The 23,097-nt window shown below is 40.7% G+C and overlaps 1 protein-coding gene across 2 annotated transcripts; it reads right to left on the bottom strand.

Annotated features, from left to right (window-relative positions):
• Positions 1-32: 32 nt before the first annotated feature.
• On the bottom strand, positions 33-21,641 carry ints2 (integrator complex subunit 2). 2 transcript variants are annotated; one of them, XM_071460204.1, is made up of 25 exons: positions 21,313-21,641; positions 20,181-20,489; positions 19,935-20,073; positions 19,026-19,128; positions 17,065-17,178; positions 15,781-15,911; positions 14,762-14,932; positions 13,657-13,874; positions 13,285-13,410; positions 12,781-12,852; positions 11,093-11,207; positions 10,533-10,601; positions 10,119-10,253; positions 9,838-10,014; positions 9,064-9,178; positions 8,225-8,329; positions 6,013-6,177; positions 4,927-5,128; positions 3,524-3,649; positions 2,984-3,185; positions 2,521-2,802; positions 1,826-1,933; positions 1,584-1,689; positions 1,054-1,230; positions 33-725 (listed from the first exon to the last, which is right to left on the bottom strand). In XM_071460204.1, exons 2-25 carry the CDS (start codon positions 20,471-20,473, stop codon positions 544-546), a joined length of 3,633 nt encoding a protein of 1,210 aa, XP_071316305.1. In that variant the 5' UTR covers positions 20,474-20,489; positions 21,313-21,641; the 3' UTR covers positions 33-543. The 2 variants fall into 2 exon arrangements, with proteins under 2 accessions (XP_071316305.1, XP_071316307.1); XM_071460206.1 differs by having other exon boundaries at positions 20,181-20,477; positions 21,313-21,603.
• Between the last annotated feature and the right edge of the window lie 1,456 nt (positions 21,642-23,097).

Genomic DNA, 23,097 nt, shown 5'->3' with positions numbered 1-23,097 from the left:
TTCCCATTTGTCCCAAACACACCTCATCAAAGTATTTTCTTTGTTTTATTACAAACAAATACAGTACAAAAGCTCCCCATATTATTTCAAGGCAACATTTTCCTTTTTCAGTTGCTAAGAAAAAGGTCATAACACTTAAAGTTTAGAAAAATATGCTTACTGAGGTCAAGAAAATGGACCCATTTAACAATATTCAGTATAACAGTATTTACTTTCTACAAACTGAGCACATAAACACATTTTCTAAATGAATAGGAAATCATGATTTATTTACAAGGTGTCAAAATGGAGCTCGGTGGTAAAAAATGTATTTTTCATTGACTGGCTGACTGAAAAGACATATACTGTACATGTCCCATTATGTGCACAGAATAAGAACCCACAATCTAACATTATGTGAAAGCCCTTGACAAAGATGCATCCAGTCTGAGTCCATTTGTTGAGGATGAAAGGATGTGTTGACAGTAGCCCTTCTCAGGAGTGTTAATGTCTTTTAAGGGCAGTGTTAAGAGTTGCTAGTTGAAGCCAAGTCCCTCCTCTGGCCTATAGTCCATGCAGGGTGGAGCTGATGATGTCCATGAAGGTGGCCTCTACACAGTAGCACAGTTGAACATCAGGGTCAGCTCCACCCAGTTCTTCTGCTGTCCTCTGGGGTAAAGTCAGCTTTGAGGATCCTTCCCCTTGAAGCAGAGCCTCCTGAGGTTTCTCTTTCAGATACTGCAGGCCTATGGTAGGAAAACAACAAAGTGCTTAGACATTTTATCAAACACTGATTCATCTCTTCAATGATACTCTTAACTATCTGTCTTCATCACACTACAGACTTGTTTAGACAGTTTGTTTTATGCACATATATATCTCTGGAAAGATTCTTCATCACGTACAGGTTGCAGCTTATTTTAGAAAAAGGTCAAACAATATTACTTATTTATACAAAAAAGGCCAGAATATACTTTTGTTTCCATGTGTACATTTAAGCGTTTATTTTAATTAAATTCTTATCAACTAATATTAAAAAGAAACATTGTTGTAAATCATGTGTACTATACTTACGAGCAATGAGAGGATCTATGTCCCTGGCTTTGGTAGCAACGTCAGAGGCACAAACTTGGCCCACTTGTACCAACAGAGCTGCCACTTCATCATAGAGTGGAGGGAAGGCCTGGCAGAAGGCAACCAGGCAGGGAAGGGTGGGCATGAAGAAGGAGAAACGCTTGGCATGAGTCAGCACTAAAAAAAAAAACAAAAAAACAAAACACACACATAACACTTAGAGAGTGTGCACGACCTTTGTAAACATTAAATACAGCAGCTAATAGGTTGGTACACATTTTACACTTAATGTAATGGAGAGAGAATGCTGTACTAACAGCCAAAGGCCAGATGGTGGCAGCCAAATACAGGGAGAGATAAATCAAGGCATACTGTATGATAGCAGCTGATTTATGCAAGATGCATTGTAATGTAATGTATACAGTGAGTCCGCTGGGAGCAAGGTAGATAAAAAGAAGTTGGTTGAGTAAGCAAGGCTATAACTGAAAGCATAAGTGTATGAGATGAAACAAGAAAAGCTGTTGACCGACCTGTCAGGAGGGTCCCCATGACGCTGATGGCCAACCTGGCCACACTGAGAGACTTGGGTAGGGCATACTGCGTACACAGGTACGATAGCAACTGGATTGCAAAGATCTGTCAGGACACACAAAATCACAACAGCTATACATTTTCCCGCTTATTTAAGGAGTAAATTATAAATAAAGCAAGGGAGAGGAGAGGAGAGGAGAGGAGAGGAGAGGAAAGGAGAGGAGAGGAGAGGAGAGCTCACCTGCTTTTCCAGCTGGGGCTGGGCCAGCAGCTCTGGGATGAAGTCCAAACAGATATGGATGGAGGGGATGCCTGCTACAGTTAGAGGCAGCAGGGCTTGAGGGTAACCCTGACAGAAAGAGAGAGCCACAAAGAGAGAGAGAGCAGGAAATATAAAACTGATCATAAACCTGGAATGATAACAGAGGAATAAGGAACACACAGTAAACTGAATCATTTAATCATTTAAATGTGTGTATAAGCAAATCTACACACAGCTTTTATTTAGCAGTGTGAACATGGGTGTATTAGTGTGGCAGAAGGACTGGTGTGGTCAAGTCCACCATATGGGGGTCTGCTCTTTCTGGGAGTGCTGCAGTCACTTACCACTAATGCCATGGCAGAGTGGGATGGCTAATGGGGTCAACATGACTTGGCACCTTCTTGGAAAACTGACTAGGATGTATTTTCAGCAATATGGCAGAGTCACATGAAGGGTCTTTGCATGATAACATTTCTCTCTAATGGCAAAACCAGGAGGAAAGCAGGAAAATCTACTTATGCAGGAATGTTGCAAAAAGCACACGAGGGTGTTGATTAAAAAAAAAAACTCAAGCTCAAGAGCAACATGTCCTCCTGTTCATCTTGGATTCAGTCGTGTTTAACATTCGCTCCTCTGTGTTTCCGACTAAACCTGCCTTTCTCTTATTGTATTACCTGAAAGTGAACCAACTTGGCAATGTTGGGGTCGGCGATGAACATCTGATGTAGCAGACAACAGATGAGACACTGCACCTCCCTCAAGTCACTGAGCAGGCCCTGCTCTGGCTCAGCGTCCTCCATGCCCCCTCTGGCTCTTGGCCCCAGGCTTCCCTGTTTCAGTTTCCCTGGCATGGGGCCCCTGATGCTCCTCAGCAGGCTCTCTGTGTTGGCCCCCAGCTGCTGCTCTTCGGATGTTGGCAGACACACCTCAAGGAGAATCTGTACTGCTGCGCTGTCCTGGGGGTTTAACAGAAACTGGGGGTTGAACACTCATCTCTCATCTCAAATGCCAGATTACATCTGCATTCATGCTATACAAATATCCCATGACAATAAAAATAACTATTCCTTAAAAATTGTGATTTGGGTTTGTAAGAGGAACAAAGTGTGTTAATGTGTCAGTTAGTAGTTAACATACCTGTGCAGATAGAAGTGCATTCTTCAGCTCCTCCCTGGTGACCTCAGGTGTATCTGGCTGCCCAGGCACCCCCAGGCTTGAGACTGTCTGGGTCTGCCGATCAAAGTCAGCCGTCTCTTTCAGGTGGCAGTGTAGATAGGCTTTTGAGGCCAGCAGGTAGCCATTCAGCATGTGAAGGACGATGTCCATCAAAGGAGGACACCTGGGACAAAAAATAAATACAAGTCAGACCTGTTTGTTTACTTAGGTGGGAATCAATTGCCTGTTTGTGGTTGTCTGGTGCAATTTAGGAAGTACAGTCAGGTGCACTTCCACAAAAACTCAAAGAAAATAAATAAATAAAAAGGTACCAACACAGTGGAATCACAGGTCCCTTTAGCTTTATTGATGATAGAAATCTGATTCTCAACACACCTTTAATTAACTAAAAGGAATTCCTGCTAAATATCAGTGTTTTAATTAAAAAGTAGAGCCTGTTTGTGTGTCAACTGGCTGTGTGCATGTCTGGCTTTTTAGAAGATGACAGAGTCCTGTAATTACCTGTACACTCTCTGATCACAGCGCAGCACAATGAGAGGATCCACCATCAGGTCGTTCTGAGTGTACCTCTGCTGCCTGAGCAGCTTAGCTGAGGGTTGGAGGGCATTTACTGTCATCACCCACAACCTGGAACACAAACACATTTGAGACAGTTTTTACATTTATTCATACTGTACTAGATTCTACAAAGTGAAGGAAACACACCATCTATCTTCCAACATTATTTATGACTCAAAGCATTTCAATTTTAAATGATGTGTTGAGACTGTTGAGACTAAAACTTTTGCACACTATTGTATATGTTGTATATATTCAAATGCCAATAAAAATACAAAGTGACACTTCAGAAGGGGCTTAATGACTTCAGTGATTCAGTTACTCATAGATGAGCTTGTGGCAGCATCTCATCCTCAGTCTCTCTTATCAGGTCAATGCTAAACTATAAACAGCAGGGAACTCTTGGAGCTCCAAGCCTTCCTGCAGCCAGCGCACTCGCATCAATCAGTTGATCTGTCTGAAATCTGACACTGCTGCCCTCCTCTGAGATTTACCAAAGCCTCTGGTCTAGCCCTCTGCAACATTCAATACTACAACTGGGAGTGAGGAAGAGAAGAGGGAGGGGGCAACAATCCCTTACATCTCCCTCATGGAGAGCCTCCCTCAGTTTTCCTGCCCTGAGCTCTTCTTGTTAGAGACCCCTGTTGGATCGATAGGATGTCTGCTCAGAGCTTTGGTAACTGTGCTCCTGTGGGCCCAGGGGCAGAGTGAGGGTCACCGTCCCCTGTCCAGAGAGTTCACACAGGCTGACAGAGTTTCCTGGTTCAATACCTCTGATCTATTCACACAGGAATCACTGAGCAAGTGGCCTGGAGTTAAGGGCCACAACTCTTGTTCCACATGTCCTCCTTTAATCCATTTACTGAGTCTCACGGCAACTTTAAAGAGATGACACCATGTCAAGTACTACTGTTAACCTTTTACTGAAAAGACAGACTATTATAAATTGAAGCCGATGGCAAAAAGGGACTATCACTTGATCTGTGGATTCATATTTATATATTTTTTGGGCCCTGAATTCAGATTATTTCTATTTATTTACTTTTTTTTAATGAAGTTGAGCTCCCAAAGAGCCCTAATTCTAATTAGTGAAGACAACATACTTGTTTGGACTCATTAATTGAAGGCATACAAATAACGCTTACACAGAAAATGTAACACATCCACTAGGAATATCAATTATCTGGTATTTAATATGAAATCTAAACTCATACAATGTAAATAAATTGAATATTTCAATTACAATGTTTTATTCCCATGTGACATTCAGTGGTATTCTCGATTGATGCTGTCACAGTCGCATTTCCTATTTTATGTCCACATAAAATCGTGTCCAGAGTACGTACCTGCGTGGCATTACAGTGTTGAGGCCCATCCAGAGCTTACTGAGGGTTTGCAATATGCGACGAGGCACAGCAGGCTCCAGCAGCAGAGCCATGCTGGCTGTGAGGGCTTCTGCATAAGGTATCAGGTCTCCGGGTGAAAGTAGTGTTAAATGCTCCAGGATCCGCATCAACCTGGGGCTGCTTGATGGCAACTTCTGGAAGGCTGGAAGGTGAGAGGAAACTGTTCAAGTAGTTGTAGTAGTGGCTGTGGAGCCCTGCTGTTGTGTTCCCTTAACTGATATGAACGACATGCAAATTAACAGAGGCCAAAAACTACAGAAAAACTAACTGTGTCCCACTGTGGCAACATCTGACGAACGTTTATTTAGACTGAATGATGATAAGAAAAATTCAGAGGTTTTGTTCTTTAACCTTAATCCACAAATACCTTCACATGGCATATAGCCTACTGTTAAGAATGCATTTCAGCATTCAGATCCTCTGAAGTGTGAATCAAGGACAACCACAGGTCATCTACTTAATTCTTTTCATACTTCACAATTTATAATCAATTAATTCAATATTATTATTCTTTTCATCTTTATCCTGAAGAAGTTACAGTGCAGAGGGAGCCTACACACACACTTTAGATGCATTATAACGACATAGTTGTGGAAACTTTGCATGAATACATAATACCACTTTGTAAAGATATATATACACTGTGCATTAACCTGCATAACGGCGTGTTAAACTGATGTTACACTTATGCCTTTCGTTAAGAATCTCTATCAATGAAAAGCCAATTACAGCATAATCCTCTAAACCCTGAAGGATTAACCACTGAGATAAGATTTCAGATGGATAAAGGCCTGTTTCGCCTGTCAATCTATTATTAAATGCAAGTATTACTTCCACCCATGACTGATAACACGGCATATGACTATACAAGGCAGATTATTATCACTGGTGCTAATTTATTTACCCGTAAGACTTTTCTGGTTTCACTTCGTCGTGCTTTAATGTATGGTTTTTCTTTTACCCTCTCTATTCAGGTGATTTTGTTCTAATCCCATTTCTTTCATCCCTTATTCCAACCCTGCTCACCCTGGTGGAGCTGGCTCTGAGTGTATCTGCAGGTGTTGCTGGGGAGCATCATCCTCCTCAGCAGGGGCAGGGTGCCAGTCACCTCCTCCTCACACACCCAGTCTTCGACTAGACATAAGTGGGGGTAGTTGGTGGCCAGCAGCCTCAGCAGGGCAGAGTGCAGGCCTTGGAACAGGGAAAGATAAACCAAGGTTGTTTGAAAGTTCATTATGCACAATAACTTTTCTTTTTCCTTTTGAGTTTGTGTGTGTCTTTTCTTTTTTTTCCCCAAACACAAACACACAATACACACACACACACACACACACACACACACACACACACACACACACACACACACACACACACACACACACACATATATATATATATAGGGAGAAAGACAAACAGATTGGAAGCTTTTCTGGAATAGTAAAATTTACTGTGAAGTGATATGCAATACTTAAATCTTGGCATGTAACTCATGTGTTCCTAAGCATGTAATTCTGTATTGGTAAATAATATATATATACAGGACTGTCTCAGAAAATTAGAATATTGTGATAAAGTTCTTTATTTTCTGTAATGCAATTAAAAAAACAAAAATGTCATACATTCTGGATTCATTACAAATCAACTGAAATATTGCAAGCCTTTTATTATTCTAATATTGCTGATTATGGCATACAGCTTAAGAAAACTCAAATATCCTATCTCAAAAAATTAGAATATTTCCTCAGACCAAGTAAAAAAAAAAAGATTTATAACACCAAAACAAAATCAAACATTTGAAAATGTCCATTAATGCACTCAGTACTTGGTTGGGAATCCTTTTGCACGGATTACTGCATCAATGCGGCGTGGCATGGAGGCAATCAGCCTGTGGCATTGCTGAGGTGTTAGGGATGCCCAGGATGCTTCAATAGCGGCCTTTAGCTCATTTGCATTGTTGGGTCTGGTGTCTTTCTGCTCCTTCTTCACAATACCCCACAAATTCTCTATGGGGTTCAGGTCAGGGGAATTGGCAGGCCAATCGAGGACAGTAATGCCATGGTCAGTACACCATCTACTGGTGGTTTTGGCACTGTGGGCAGGTGCCAGATCATGCTGGAAAATGAAATCATCATCTCCATAGAGCTTTTCAGCAGACGGAAGCATGTAGTGCTCTAAAATCTCTTGGTACACAGCTGCATTTACTCTGGACTTGATGAAACACAGTGGACCAACACCAGCAGCTGACATGGCTCCCCAAACCATCGCTGACTGTGGGAACTTCACACTGGATTTCAAGCAACTTGGATTTTGCTCCTCTCCAGCCTTTCTCCAGACTCTAGCGCCTTGACTTCCAAATGACATACAAAACTTGCTTTCGTCTGAAAAGAGGACTTTGGACCACTCTGCAACTGTCCAGTGCTTCTTTTCCATAGCCCAAGTCAGACGCTTCTTCCGTTGTCTTGAGTTCAGAAGTGGCTTGACCATGGGAATACGGCTATTGTAGCCCATTTCCCGGACACGTCTGTGAACAGTGGCTTTTGATACCTGGACTCCAGCTTCAGTCCACTGTCTTTGAAGCTCCCCCAAATTCTGGAAGCGACTCTTCTTCACAATGCTGTTAAGGCTGCGGTCATCTCTCTTGGTTGTGCAGCGTTTCCTGCCACATTTCCCCCTTCCAACAGACTTTTTGTGGATGTGCTTTGAAACTGCACTCTGTGAACAGCTTGCTCTTTGAGAAATTTCTTTTTGTGTCTTACCCTCCTGATGGAGGGTGTCAATGATGGTCCTCTGGACAGCAGTCAGATCAGCAGTCTTCCCCATACTTGTGATTTAGTTTACTGAACCAAGCTGAGTGTTTTTCAAGGCTCAGGAAACCCTTGCAGGTGTTCCGAGTTAATTAGACGATTCAAGTGATTAGTTGAATACCCTACTAGTATACTTTTTCATGATATTCTAATATTTTGAGATAGGATATTTGAGTTTTCTTAAGCTGTATGCCATAATCAGCAATATTAGAATAATAAAAGGCTTGCAATATTTCAGTTGATTTGTAATGAATCCAGAATGTATGACATTTTTGTTTTTTTAATTGCATTACAGAAAATAAAGAACTTTATCACAATATTCAAATTTTCTGAGACAGTCCTGTATATATATATATATATATATATATATATATATATATATATATATACACATACATACACATATACATATAGACATTAAGATCATGTCTCACCCCCTAGCTCCTGCTGCAGTCCCTGGGCCTGGGTAACCAAGTATTTAATGGGGATTTGGTCCATCAAGGCTGCTGAGTAGGACTTTGGCTTCCTCTGCATCAAGGCTTCAAAAAATAGCAAAAAAGGTGAGTGAAGCAAAGAAACAATAGGACAGTAAATAGACAGGGTGAGAACATAAAGCAAGAAAAGGACAAGACAGAGTTAAAGTGTTTTGTTTGGCTGTGTAAGGACGCCAGAGCCACTGTGCCAATGCGTTAGAGGAGCGGAGGTGATTTTTCATTGACGTGGGTTCATTACCACTGCTGATGGGCATCATTACTCCTTCCTTGAAGGCTGCGGGAGCACTTGGGTAAACACAGCAATTAAAGAGATGGGCATAAACTCTCACATAAATCTGGCCTAATGAAGGGCACAAGGAGAGCTTGTCCTGGGAGAGTATAAACACTGACTAGGCTAACTGCTAATGCTCAATCTAACCTACAGCTGTCCTAGTTAGCTGAGCTCCCATAGCCATTGTACTTGGCTCTTTGTCAGCCCTCCATTTATTCTGCATGAAGCGGCCAACAGTCAGTGTCGAGAGAGAAAAGGATGAATGACTGCACATCCAGAGTGAGAGTGTCTCCTAAAACTTAACAGAGGACAAAAGCTGCCTTTCTCCTCTTACTGCCTGACAAATTCCCTCCATCTCACATACAATGCCTTCTTCAGTGGAGTAGATGACAATGGGTGCACTTTAGACAGGCAAAAAAAGAAATAGAAAGGAATTGAGCCAGCAACACACGGGAAGGCCAGGCACAATGCAGTGCTATATGGTACACAGTCATTGTCTTGTACATACCTAGCTGTTTGGTGCTAGCCAGCAGGTTCTCCTCATAAGACAGGATGTAATACAGGATAAGGAGCTGGGTGGTGATGGAGTAGCGCTGTCGTCCCCCTCGGCTACCCTCCCCTTGCTACCGAGAAAGAGAGAAGCAAAAATAAACTCTAAAGGCCAGGGACAGGCAGCAAAATGGGGTTATGCATCATCAGTGAATGTGGGGATGGACAAAAGGTTCATCAGCAATATAAAATCCTGTGATGCTTGAGGTGGACAATTAATTGCTGGTATTTCCATTACAACATCCCAATTTACAGCCACCTCCAACTTTAAAAATTGCTTGAGCAATTATTTACAAATTTATGACATTTAAAATACAGTGCAGTTACATAATTATTTATTACTTCTGAATCCCAACAGAAACAAATATAAATAACTTAAAGGTCAGAAGTGAATGTTGGGGCAGGGAAGATTAATATAAAATATATAGTACAGTACAATAGGCTGTTACTGATTTCCAACAATAATTACTGCTATAACTATAATTAAGTAAAGTTCATCGGGGTCACAGAAGGACTGAGAGAGAAGCTGTTTGAAGTTATTATGTTAAGTGCCATTAAAAAGAGAGATCTTGAGGAAACCATTGCCCTCAAACACTTAAACACACGATCAGATCAAAATATGAAATGTAAAATGAAGAGCACAACCCAACATTAAAGCACAAATGCAATGTACAGTACTGTTAACTTTTCATGATGCAGGTTTAGGGCTTTGGCTGTTCTTGGGCTAACTCACCCCAGCAGAGCATTGGAAGACAATGAGGATCTCCTGCTCAGTGATGGGCTGGTTGGTAGCCTCTGGGTTGGCCTTGGATGCTGGAGTGAGGATGGAGTTGATATAGGCATCAATTAGAGGAATCAGTTGGGTGTGGATGGGGGTGGTTGTCTCACAGAGCTGGCGATAGATCCAATCCTGGAAGATGCATCAGAGGGTAAAATTAATTTTTTTCAATAGATTTGGACACTTAACAGCAAGGCCTCAAGATCTCACTATGAGCCATATAGTGCATATCATACCTTGATGGACACTTTGTGCTTGGTGAAGGCTCTGCTCCGAAGCAGCTGGTAGATACAGTGAATTGGGAGGAACCCTGTGATGTTGGCACTTAAATTATTGGTCACTGCAACCCTAACTGCATGGGCTGTAACCACCTACACCAGAAATAAAAAGTTATCAGTACAGCAACAAAAACTGGCAAAGAACACCTACAGATTTTGTACATCTTTACATCACATTGCAATGAAAATGCAGAAAACTTTGAATATAATTCAAATTTTCTCCTAATATAAAGGTTTTAACATCACAAGATTAAATTACACTTATATTCATTCATAAAAGGCATTAAAGTAACCATAATATATCATGTAGGAAGGCTAGGTCATCACTGCATGCAGCAAATATACCAGCAGACAGACGTATAATGCATGTACCTGTTCTGTAAAGATTTCTTGTGTGAAGATGGTTTTCATCTTGCTTAGAGAGCTTGGCTTGATGGCAATCTGTGGAAAGTTGAACAATGCAAAAAAGATTAGAAAAAGAACATAAACAGAGGAAGGTTTACTCTGAGCGAAAACAACCTGCAGGCAACAGTGCTGGTATTTTGTAATTCCCTCCTTTTATATTTCGTAAGAAAAATTCTACATGGCAGGCAGAACATCACAACATTGAATTGAGAGGATTGCCCTAGGGGTGGAAACAAACAGGCTCTAAATCCAATTACATAACACATCTTAGTGGAAAATACACTGAGACAGGAAAACTACTTAGTGCAAAGGCAGGAAACAATTGGGCACTTAATAAGTAATAAAACACAAAATTGGCCACAGGGTATAGAGTGACTTGGTAGATATGTGTATGCTGCAAGTGTTTCATCAGTGATATAGTCTTTATATGCGCCACTGCTGCAGTGGAGGAGTAGGGCCAGTAGCTGGTCAGCCAGACTAATGTATTGATCACTGCCTGCCTCCCTCCCTCTCACCTACCACCTTACCTTCATCCCCAAAGTAGAGCACACCAACTCAATAATGGAGCTGAGCTGGTTGCTATGGAAATACATGGCAACCAGTAATAGCATCTCTCCAAAAGAAGCAGATACGCCCGCAGCACTGTAAGGAAGAAGACAAACATATGCAAGTGAGGCAAGTGAGAAAAGAGACTTAGACTTGTCGTTAATCCGGCGGCTTACAGGACAGAATTTTAATAAACTGATTATGCCAGTTGCACCAACCCACACACATGTTCACACACACCACACCTTCTACTATCAGTCTGTATCCCTTTAGTCTCCCATAAAGTCACTCAAGACAGATGATTTATTCTTTTATGGGCTCGAGTCATAAACACAGACACCTAGACACTGGTGAAGTAATCACTGTGGTTTATAACTGGCTATTGCCGCAAACAACAAACATTTACATGGGAAACATCAAACGCCCCCGAAGAGTGGACACAGACAAAGCAAACACACATTCAACTGAGAATACAGACATTGGATTTACCAGATTTACTTAATTCAATTACTGCAGAAAAAAACATGAGCTTCCATCCAAGCTTCCCTACATAGCTAATGAATGTTATTATTGTTTCTGCCCAGCCTCCTCCTCTGTTATAAAGTGTCAGTAAACTCTGTTGCTGGCATGCTGCTCTGAAGCAAATGATCAAGACGACACCAGTTTACGATATGTACAACAACAGAGATGACAGTGTTCTTTATCTGAATCCTGTAATAATCACATATATTCTTAAGACAAAAACATAAAAAACAACAACAAACAACAACTGAAAGTGTGAAACAAATATTGAAATACAAAAAATAGGGATTTTCCAAGATGTAAATTACACATCTTGTACCAAATATATTCATGAAATGTTACTGATGCTTTCCTATATCTGCTAATGTTACATTATAAAATCATTACTCATTTGGTAAAAGCAGACATTCCATCATGAATAAAGTCATGGCATATCAGCATAAATGCTTTTACATTACCATTTTAGCAGTTTACAATATTAATCAGTGAAATATGATGGGATGGTGTTTTATGATTTTACTTTTGCATTAATGCAAATGGCATGATTAACCCAGAAACAACTTCCAATAATTCATAGAGAAGTTTTCATTTAGGGCTGAATGATATAAAAAAAAATATTTCTATTGTAATTATTTTGGAAGACATTGCTATTGCAATATGAGTCACTATTTGAGTTGGAATGGTAATTTTAGCATTTCATTTCCACTGGAAAAAACTTTAAAACATGATGATGTGATTTTTGATGGGGCTTGTACCAAACAAGCATGTTCCTTTACATGATTTGTAGGCTGCTCTTTGTAGCAACACAATGCTTCATTTATGTTATGTTGTAACACGTTTTACTTTTATCAAAAAATTGTAGCTCCTGCAGTTTGGATATTATACTCATCTCTAGATTCATTGTGCCATGGGCTTCCAATGACATGGTGTCTACTGTTACAGTCAGAACTGGGCGTTAAGTACAAAGTGCTTAATGTAACAATTACAACTACACAATACTCATATTATATATCTTTTTTTTTTTTTTTTTTTAAATCACATAATAAAAATTTTAGCTTACATACAAACTAAGACTAAAACCACAATTTTCCATAATAATGCCTCTTCAATAATGCCTTATTATCACAAATATAGAGATCTTTCCTACCTCTCAAAGTATTCCTCCTCTTTGATCATCCAGCTGAGCCACATGACCATCAGCTGCTCCTGCTCTGGAGTGCTGGAAACGGACGCGGACGCGGACACACACACACACACGGACACACACACACACGGACGCGGACACACACACACACACACACGGACGCGGACACACACACACACACACACACACACACACACACACACACACACACACGGACGGACACACACACGGACACACACACGGACACGGACACACACACACACACACACACACACACACACACACACACACACACACACACACACACACACAGGATAATGTTCACACTCCATATAACAAAAAGGATAGTATTAAATGCTTAAAGAGGCAGACAAGACTTCTGGCAGGCAGCCTGGATTGGCAGTAAATCAAAACTCAAGACCACCTGTTGGTTGAATAGAGTTTGTGATCCAAATGGAGAAAAAAAAACTTCTAAGAGTCGGAGTCTACAAGACTAGCTTTGTGTACCTGACCAGAGTAGGGAAGGCCAGCAGCTTGCAGAAGGAAAGGGAGACAAAACGAACACCGGCAGGAGTGGCTGGAGGACGGCTGGTCATCAGCTGTAGCAGCTGCTCTGCCTCTTCATCTGTTGGTCTGGAGGAGGATCATAATGAGTAGATTATTCTTAAATACATGAGCTTTTAAAGGTTAAACCACTACTTCAAACAAGTACATTGATTGTGGACATTTTTATTTTTTGTTCTGTACTAAATTAAGCATTCTGACTTATGAATCACCCAATATACTTATTATCAAACTGTGAAAACAATAAAACATGTCAACATCATGATTACACAAGTATCAAATATCAGGAGGGATATTGCATCCTCTCTGAACTACCTGAGACCCGCGATGCCCATGAGGGCACAGTACAGTCTGAGCAGAGCGCTGGCCTTCACCACATGCTCCTCTCTGAGGCCAGAGTACCCTGAGCTGCCCTCTTCCGTGTCTCCATCATTGGGCATGTGAGTGCTGCGTGAGCGCGGCAGGATGGCAACCAGCTCCAGCAGCAGCTGTCTGCGCATCTGCCACAGCACTGAGCTGCTTTCTCTCTTTCGCTGGCAGTACAAAGAGAAAGAGAGGGAAAGACATGAGTCAGCTGGTGTGCTTCCATCCTGGCGTTTACTTTAGGTTCTGCAAACAGCAAATGTTTGGCATTTTGATTTATAAATGACTTGAACAATTAATTGATTAACAAAGTTGTTCTTGTTTAATTTTATTGTACACAACTTAACTGATTATATGCAAATTATGAACAGAATAGGAAACTCTAAGCAGGGTTGGAACATTTCAACACATTTTCACAGTCCTGCAGAGAGGTTTTTCCAAACAGCTGAGTGAGAGCTTTATTCTCTATGAAAGAGACAGTAAAACATCTCTTTAAACAGAAACAAACAAATGATTGCATTTTCAGTGATTGTTTGTAAAAAGTACCTGCATCCATACACTACCATAAATGCCAGGAGATGGAGAGATCCCAGATTCCCTTTGTATCTTTTGTTTTATTTAAAATGTTAGCTTGTCCACGAGAGTATTATGTGTGTGCGCGTGCATACATCTGTTGAGGTGTGACATTGAGCCCAGTTTTTACAGTGAGGATAATTACATTACTTGCACATTAGAAACCCAGGCTTCATCTAGACTCAGGTGATGCTACTACTTCTAGTACTACAAAGAACATGTAAAACATCTTACCCTGAATGTATCATCAAAGTGAAATCATAATTCTTTCATGTATGACCTAGTTGAACTAGCTCAGTTCCATCCAGTAGAATAACATGTAGTAGCTTTGTGTTTTTGGGTTAATGTGACAGCACCCTTGTAACATACCACATGTGTGCACCACAGCGTCTTGTCAGCTCACAAAGAGCTCTTTTCCCTCAGTGGTCTCTGCTCAACATGATGAGACAAAATCCTCATATTTGCTCTTATCCTGGCCACTCACCTGTTGTCCGTTGCGAATGAACATGCTGAACCAGGTGCGGACTTTGCTGTTGGTACCCAGCAGTAGACCACTGACATAAGAGACTAGAGGACTGACTGCCTCATCTGCTGTGTCTGGTTTATAGTCCAGAGTCAGAGCCACACCCAGGCCAGGCAGGTGGCACTCCTCTACCTGAGGACACACAGAATTAACAGACACAGTACATTATATTGGATATCTTCTTTCTCCAACCTACCCTTAACCTTGGCGTCTTTTAGTGTATACAGCATTTGAAGTCACACGATGTCTGCTGTTATATCACTGTCCTTGTACCATTAAACCTTCTATACATCATTCCTTAGCAACCCCCAGCCCCATCCCCACCCTTTGGAGTCTGTGCCTTTTTTAGTTAAGTCTGCCTTAAAGAAGCATCTGATCCTTATCTTAACAAACCAGCTGCCAACAACTGTGGCAGATTAGTCTCTAAAATGCCCTAATTTAAGCACAACATGACATGCTCTATTGCCTAGGGCTATTAAGTAGAGCAAAGTAGTGTAACCTTCTTGAGAGAAGAGGGGAGGTGGGAAGAGCAAGTCGTCAAAATAAATCAGCAGCAACTAAAAATCTTCTGTGCGTCTAACTTTCATGAATTGTTTGTATGAAATAACTAAAGAAAAAACGTTTCAGTGGTGTTTGGGTAACTAACAAAACTGCGTAACACAAAGCATGGAGTGGACCATATTATATAAAATATATTCTGATTCTAACATTAAGGAGATCAGCTTATTGACACCACTGATGTTAAAGCCACATAGGGAACACACAGATGGATAAAGCATGGCTGTAATGCTGCTTTTAAATTTCTTAGTGATTAAGAGAAACTACACAATCATTTAACAGTAAACAACTGTGTTGAGATTATACTTAGGTTTTTATGCAACCATGTTTCTGTAAACACAACCATCCTGTAACACAAACACGGAGTCATGCATCAACAAGTATAAATTTTCTTGTCTTGTGATAGTAAAAGTGTAACTGACCACCATGGCTCTGATGTTGAGGGCCTGTGAGGGGTTCATCTGACATAACTGCCTTAGAGCCTCAGTCCTGCGTCGACCACCCACACTCTCCTCATCCTGACGTTCTCCATTCTTGATCAAACCTCTGCAAACTGCAGAGACAGACATGCACATTTAAGTAAACAAGCAGCATAATAACAACCCACAAATTAATCATTTGGACTGCTGAATTTCCTGAAACTTTATAGTTTGATCCTTTGAATCGGCTGATATGCTGTCTGTTAGGTACATGCTCACAGGTTCCAACAAATAAAGCAAAAACTATACAATCAATACATTTTGATACTGTATATCAGGCTTGTTTAAAAATGTCATCCTTCCCTGAAGCTTTCCTGGCTTTCTGTACATCACTGACAATAGTAACACTATGATTTCTGCAAAGTCACGACCAAGTCGTGTCTCTCCATTAACACATACACTCTATAGAATCATGACTCATTTATTTGGCTGTAAATAAGATTTAACAGCCATCAGAGGAGATAATTTCCAGGGATTTATGTCATTTTCAGGCTGACAGTTTAAAAGGCAAACTGTTTATGGTTAGCTCAGACTATGACATGTACTGAAATAATATTAGCTTCCATCTCTGCCACTTCTGGATTATTTCATGTCATAAAAGAGCCAGTGGAGTTAGGCCTGGTTACCAGCTTGTGTTTAATGTGAATGGCCTTGATGCTTCTAGACAGAGTCATTTCCCACACTTCACCCTTAGATCAATTAATTTAGTTTTAAATTGAACAAGGTCTTTGCCTCTTAACAAAGCCAAAAGGATTCCTTGACACTGACTCCTATGAAACACATACAAATAAGCTATTGACGTAGCTCTGATCCTCTGTGTGATAAGGAGACAGCAAGCATTTTCTCATGAGTCTCTCAAAGCACACTGCTTTCTCTCTAATCCAGTGCAGGACAGCAATGTTCACTATCAATCAAAGACTAATACACATACCCTCAAGCCTATGGCATGGCTAGAATTATAGGGGGAAACAGCTAAACTCAGAACCAAAACATGTGATGGCAACTCAATAAGAAACTGCCTATAATTATAATGAAACTATCACAGAAAGCCTGTGAGGTGATGTTAAGTAAAGGTCTATTTCTGCCACAGGAGGCATATTCACAAAGCATGTGAAACTAGCCACAGGAGGCACATTCACTAGCCATATGTAACTACTACAATTACCCAGCCACTCCATCTCACATTATCGGCTGCCATTATGTGCAGTGTAGTGACAGATGAATTACCTTCATTGAAGCTGTCAGGCACATTAGCAACCAATAGACACAGAAACCAGTCACCATTGCGAACATGAAGCAAGGCTTCTGCCACATCCACAATGGGCAGCAAGGACGGCAGTTCTAAGGAAAAAAAACAAAAACACATTTTACACAATGTAATATATTAGGTGGTTTTATATTGCTAATATTTGCTTGTATATACTGTATTTTCACCTCCCTATCAGCATAATATACCACTATGTTGTACTTTCTCAGTCTGCTATAATGAAGACTCCACCATTGTATCACAGTTTCAGATAGGTATTAATCCACTACTCAGTTTGATATAGTTGATGACTGACAGAGTTAACCTTCAAAAATTCAATCACATGCCATCATGAATTTTTAAAGCATCCCAAGATGAAAAAAATGGGAGGCAGTGAATCTGCCAAACAAATACAACCCTGTGACCAAAAAAGTTGGGACACTGTGTAAAATGTAAACAAAGACAGAATCCATGATGTGCAAATCTTGTAAACCCATATTTAATCGAAAATAGAACAAAGACAACTTTTAAAGACAAATTTTATTGTTTATGAAAAATATATGCTCAGTTTGAATTTGATGCCAACAACACGTTTGAAGAAAGTTGGGAAAGGGGCATGTTTACCACTGTGTTCATCACCTCTTCTCTTAACAACACTCTGTAAACATTTGGGAACTGAGGAGATCAGTTACTGGATTTTTAAAAGTGAAATGTTGTCCCATTCTTGCCTGATTCAGGATTTCAACAGCTCAACAGTTCAGTGTCTCCTTTTTCGTATTTCTCATTTCATTTTGTGCCAAATGTTTTCAGTGGGTAACAGGTCTGGACTGCACACAGGTCAGTTTAGTGTCCGGACTCTTCTGCTATGGAGCCATGCTGTTGTAATACGCTCAGAATGTGGTTTGGCCTTGTCTTGCTGAAATATGCAAGGTCTTCTCTGAAGATGACGTTGTCTGGAAGGCAGCATATGTTGCTCCAAGACCTGTATATGTCATTCAGCATTAATGGAGCCTTCCTAGATGAGCAAGCTGCCCAAGCAATGGGCACTAAGGCCCCCCCACACCATCACAGATGCTGGCTTTTTCAACTGTGCACTAATAATAAGCTGGATGGTCTCTCTCCTCTATAGCCTGGAGGTCCATGATTTCCAAAAACAATTTGAAATTTTGATTCATCAGACCACAGGACAGTTTTCCATTTCACCTCAGACCGTCTTAAATGAGCTCAGGCCCAGAGAAGTGACAATGTTTCTGGATCATGTTTAGATATGGTTTCTTCTTTGCATGGTAGAGTTTCAACCTTCATTTGTGGAGCAGTGACGGACTGTGTTCACAGACAGTGGTTTTCAGAAGTGTTCCTGAGCCCATGCAGTGATTTCCACTATAGAATCGTGTCTGTTTTTAATGCAGTGCTGCTGAGGACCAGAGGATCACGGCCATCCAGTACTGGTTTACGGCCATGTCCCTTGCACAAAGAGATTTCTCTGGATTCTCTGAATCTTTTAATGATATCATGAACCGTAGATGCTAAAATTAGCAAATTCTTTGCAATTTTATGTTGATATAAATAAATATGTGTGTACATTATTTGCAAATTATTGTATTTTGTTTTATTTACATTTTATGCAGTGTCCCAACTTTTTTGGAAACGGGGTTGTAGATAAGTTCCACGGCCCACACAGTCAAATATGAACATCATATTATGAACAGCATTCTTTGTAACAGGCTACAAAAGCCTTCTGATTCTAACCAGTCTCATCAACTTGTAGACAATGTAAAAATCTCTAAAATGTATGGTACATAACCATAGCCTAGAGCTTAATTTAGCATCATGTCCCAAACTAATAATCCTAATCATGCAAATACCACCTATGGAAAGGCATTCTGGATCAGACTTGTAAAGCACCTCTAAAACTAATAAAAAGATGAAAGGTGTTGGGTACCTGCTTGTAAAATGCAGAGGACGTCTGCGACCTCTTCCAAGTACACAGGACTTTCAAAGAGTTCAGAAGACTTTAAGAAAAACTCTCCATTTGAGTCTGCCACCTGAGAAACAACAAGGGAAAAGGAAACAGACTGTGTGGATCAATCATCCAAGTCATTCTATTAGGGGAAGATGAAAGTACTGAAGGGCAATTCCAATACTGAGAAACGTCTAATTTTTCAGTCAATATAAACAGCTGCCAGAAATCTGGGATTTGTGATGCGACCCTAAGCTTTTGTAAAAAAGTTAAAAAAAAAAAAATTGTTTATTTGGTTTTATTAGTGTGATCTAGTGCATTAAGTATGATGTGCTGATCTGTGTTTGTGTTCTTGTCTTCTGGTTATTTATGTGATTTTTTTCGTTTAATAATGGAAAAAAAAAGAAAACCAATTACAGAAGGATGATGAAGAAAAAAAATGTAAAGAAAAAAAAGCTCTTCAATCTTGTTCATTTCATGAGACCCATTTCCATAAGTAGAATATTTTTAATCATTCAGTTTCTGACAATTTCTTTTCTACATCCTTTGGATGTTTCTTTGATATCTGTATATTATACTTAAGGCAGCAGCTCAGACTTAGGCTAGTAATAATCAGTCTCTAACTCTATAAATGCTGCTAGTTATCTGAGTAGTAGAGGGTGCCATACTTAGTCTTGTCTTTTAAATCAATTGTTAACAACCTTTGATACATTTTTGGTTGTAGGTCTTGTCTTAACCCAATTTACTCTCACATCATTTATCACATATTCTTGTCTTTTCTGTTATGAACCATCCTATTATTGTTATTTATTTCACGAAATTTAAGATGAATTCATTAATGTTATCAGTGTCCTATGATTTCCTGGATTATGCATGGACATCTGACTGTACCTTATTCATGATTGCCAACAGTTCACTGAGGGTCAGGCGGAGTCTCCTGAGGGGATCACTGTGTTCAAACTCCAGAGTCAGGCCATGCTGTAGCTGTGATACCAAGATGCTCTCTCCGTTTGAGCCACCCGCTTTGTGCCTGGCAGAAGAGACAGCAGAATGTGTATACGGCTAAAATGAACTTCCACTACTGCCCATTACCAGACTGTGGCATTAATCGTGTTATCAGGTGTAAGTTAGCTATACCTGAGCTGCTGCTCCTTTCGTGCATCCTGCTCCAAAGCATGAAAGTCAACAGACAAAAGCGCTACAATGGAGTTGACAGCTTCCACTCCTGAGAGCAGGCGAAGGATGAGCTTCTTGTCCTGTGCCCAGGACTGGCTCTGATCAGCCGGGGCACATAGAGCCATCCTAACTAGGCAGGGAAGCAGCAACCTCAGCTCTGGGTCACTTAGTGCAGCCAGGCGAACCACATCCACCTTTTGCATGGCTTCAAAAGCATAGGCGCTGACAAACTGCAGCCCCGTACTGTCTGCCATGTCCCTGCAAATAAACCTTGTGATGAGAGACAAAACAGACAATTAAATAGGTAGAATCTGATGCCATCTTAAGCAGATAAAGCTGACAGTCTTTTGGCATAAGCATCTTGTGGGGGAATGAGCAGATAAGCCAATTTAACTAAGGGTTCAGCAAACACTACAGGAACTCTACAAAATGATACGGTACCCGGCAAGTAGAGTATAGCTAACATAAGCTTGCTTGACGATAGACAGAATGGCAATGCATTCATTTCTTGATTAACCACAGTTTGCATTGGCCTTTGAGTAAAGTATTTGTAATTATATGGTATGAAGGGATTTCCTAGTTAGTTGCTCTAATGTTGCGGTTGTTAATATCATAAAAACATGGCTAACAAAACAAGGTAGCGTTAGCCGTTAGCTTAAATGGATGAGTAACGGGGAGAACTAACGCCTATGCTAGTGCTGATGCTAGCTAATACTGTGAATCTGATCGTTTAACTGACGTGGAATTTGCTTTACCCGAGTCAAAAATAACCCCGATTCACGGAAAGCACTCACAAATATTTGTATTTTTAAGGACAAGTAATATCGTGAGATACAGCTACGTATAACTTGGCAACTTTTTTAACGCTAGCTGCTAGCTAGCTTGCTGTGACTTAGCTAACACTGATACGCTATCTACATCGCTACTTGAGCGACTTTGCCCACTATTCACCAGTTAACGGCTAAGCTAGGCTAAGCTAGGCTAGGCTAATTTGTCAAGACGATATCACTCGCATATGCCGCCTGGTCTGTCTCTGTCGTGTAAACATCCAGCAGTTTACGTACATACAGTAATTCAACCAAAATGATCTTACCTCGTATTAGGGCGATGTCTTTTTTAAAAGAAATTTCACCATGGAGGCCTTGAGACCTCGGACTCGGGTCTACACCGCCGAGCTCTACGGGGGAGTCCAAAGCCAATGACAGAGGGGAAAAAGCTTGCCCTGGCTTTTGCCGGTAGGTATATGGAAATGTCTTTAGCGTAATATGTTTCACGTCCTGTCTGTTATAGTTTCCGGATTTCCATTGTGGTCTTGTCTTTGTCTACAGTGCAGGTATGTCAGTGTTGTGTTGAGGGCACTGGTGTAGTCAGCACCGTGCGGCAGCGCTGACAGCACTGACGCGAAGAGCGGGACACGCAGCGCTGCCCGGGCTGCAGGCAGCGCTGTGATGAGACATGGACCGGTTGGATATTTGCACATCATATAAGTGTGACGGAAGTCTTGTTTCATTTGCCGAACAAAGAAGCGGTTTCAGCTGCGATCACGTTGTTACAGACAGCGACACCATAAATCTATCAGGGGAAAGTGATGGAAAACAGCGAGGCTACCTGATGAGCGCACCTTGGATAAATAACTGACCACCGGAGTGTTTGCTTCAGTACCAACTGTGAAGACCCTTCTGCACCATTGATAATGAACGGAAAACATACAATGTAGATGCCCAAGCTCTTGTGGCAGGTGGTCAACCTGCAGAAATGATTATGTTTGAGGGAACGATAAACAACTGTCATTATGAATGTGTTGCTGTCTACACGTACGACATATCCAAACTACAATCAAACACTCAAAGTGTTTGTTTGTTTGAGTAGTTATGAGTAAACAGACACTGCAACTATTCAGCCCTCTCTCTATAATGCTGTAGACTTGTACCTACCCACTCATTGATATGTTGTCTGAGTAAATTCCACGATATTTTTCAAGGGCACACTGACAGCAGCTGCTGAGGGAAGAAGTCAAACAGGAGGACCTCTGTGTATTCAAAGGCTGCTGACAGCAAGTAGAAATGCAGTTTAGTCTCAAATGAATGAACTGCCAGCTGCTACTACATGACTCCAGGGCATTTCAGCAATTTCCAAATTATTTTGCGGGAGAGTTATTCCAATGCCTTTCCACAGAGTGTGATATCAAACTTGCAGACCTATTGTATAGCAGAAGCAGATGATTACTGCAAACAACCATGATTTCCCAAAAAGAAAACATGGCACTGGACCGAAAATATATTTTAAGGTTTTTTTTTTTTATTAAATATTGAATGTATTTATCTACACTCAAAAAGACCAAATACATTTTGATGGTCAAATTTTTCAAGCCAGCAAATGTTGGCAAATATGCAAGATAAAGAGCAATACCAATGGATTTTCAAAAGTCAAAAGTACAGGAGAAATCCAGACAGTAGATCTTCCTCTGTGCACATACACTGCATATTCAATGGGCAGCCATCTATAGCTGGTTAAAGTTCATTTACACCACACATTTACTTTCACATTCACACTGAAGTAAAATGGGATTGGTCTAAATGTATCCATAACCAATCAGAAGTGGTGCCAAAAGATTCAGACCTCAGCCAATCAGAGTAAGGAGAGGTACCATAAACTAAAGGGATGTGCTGAAAAGGACACTGCACGTCTGCCATTAAGACAAATGTTCTCACATTCTTGCTCTCGTTTTCTTACTCCCCTAAAAAAAAAAAAAAAGATCAAACCTGAGGTCAGCTACTTCCAAGAGATGCCAATAGTTCTTCCACTCCACTATTGGTGTCCTTGTCCAATTGCACATCACAGTCCCCCTCCCCAAAGCAATAAACACAAGCACAGGAAA

This window comes from Trachinotus anak, unplaced genomic scaffold (genome assembly GCF_046630095.1).
Source record: "Trachinotus anak isolate AG129_WGS33_773 ecotype Australia unplaced genomic scaffold, CSIRO_AGI_Tana_v1 ptg000024l, whole genome shotgun sequence".
In the NCBI taxonomy this organism is placed as follows: domain Eukaryota; kingdom Metazoa; phylum Chordata; class Actinopteri; order Carangiformes; family Carangidae; genus Trachinotus; species Trachinotus anak.
Note: the sequence above shows the minus strand (reverse complement) of the source record. Positions and strands in the feature narration are given on the sequence as shown.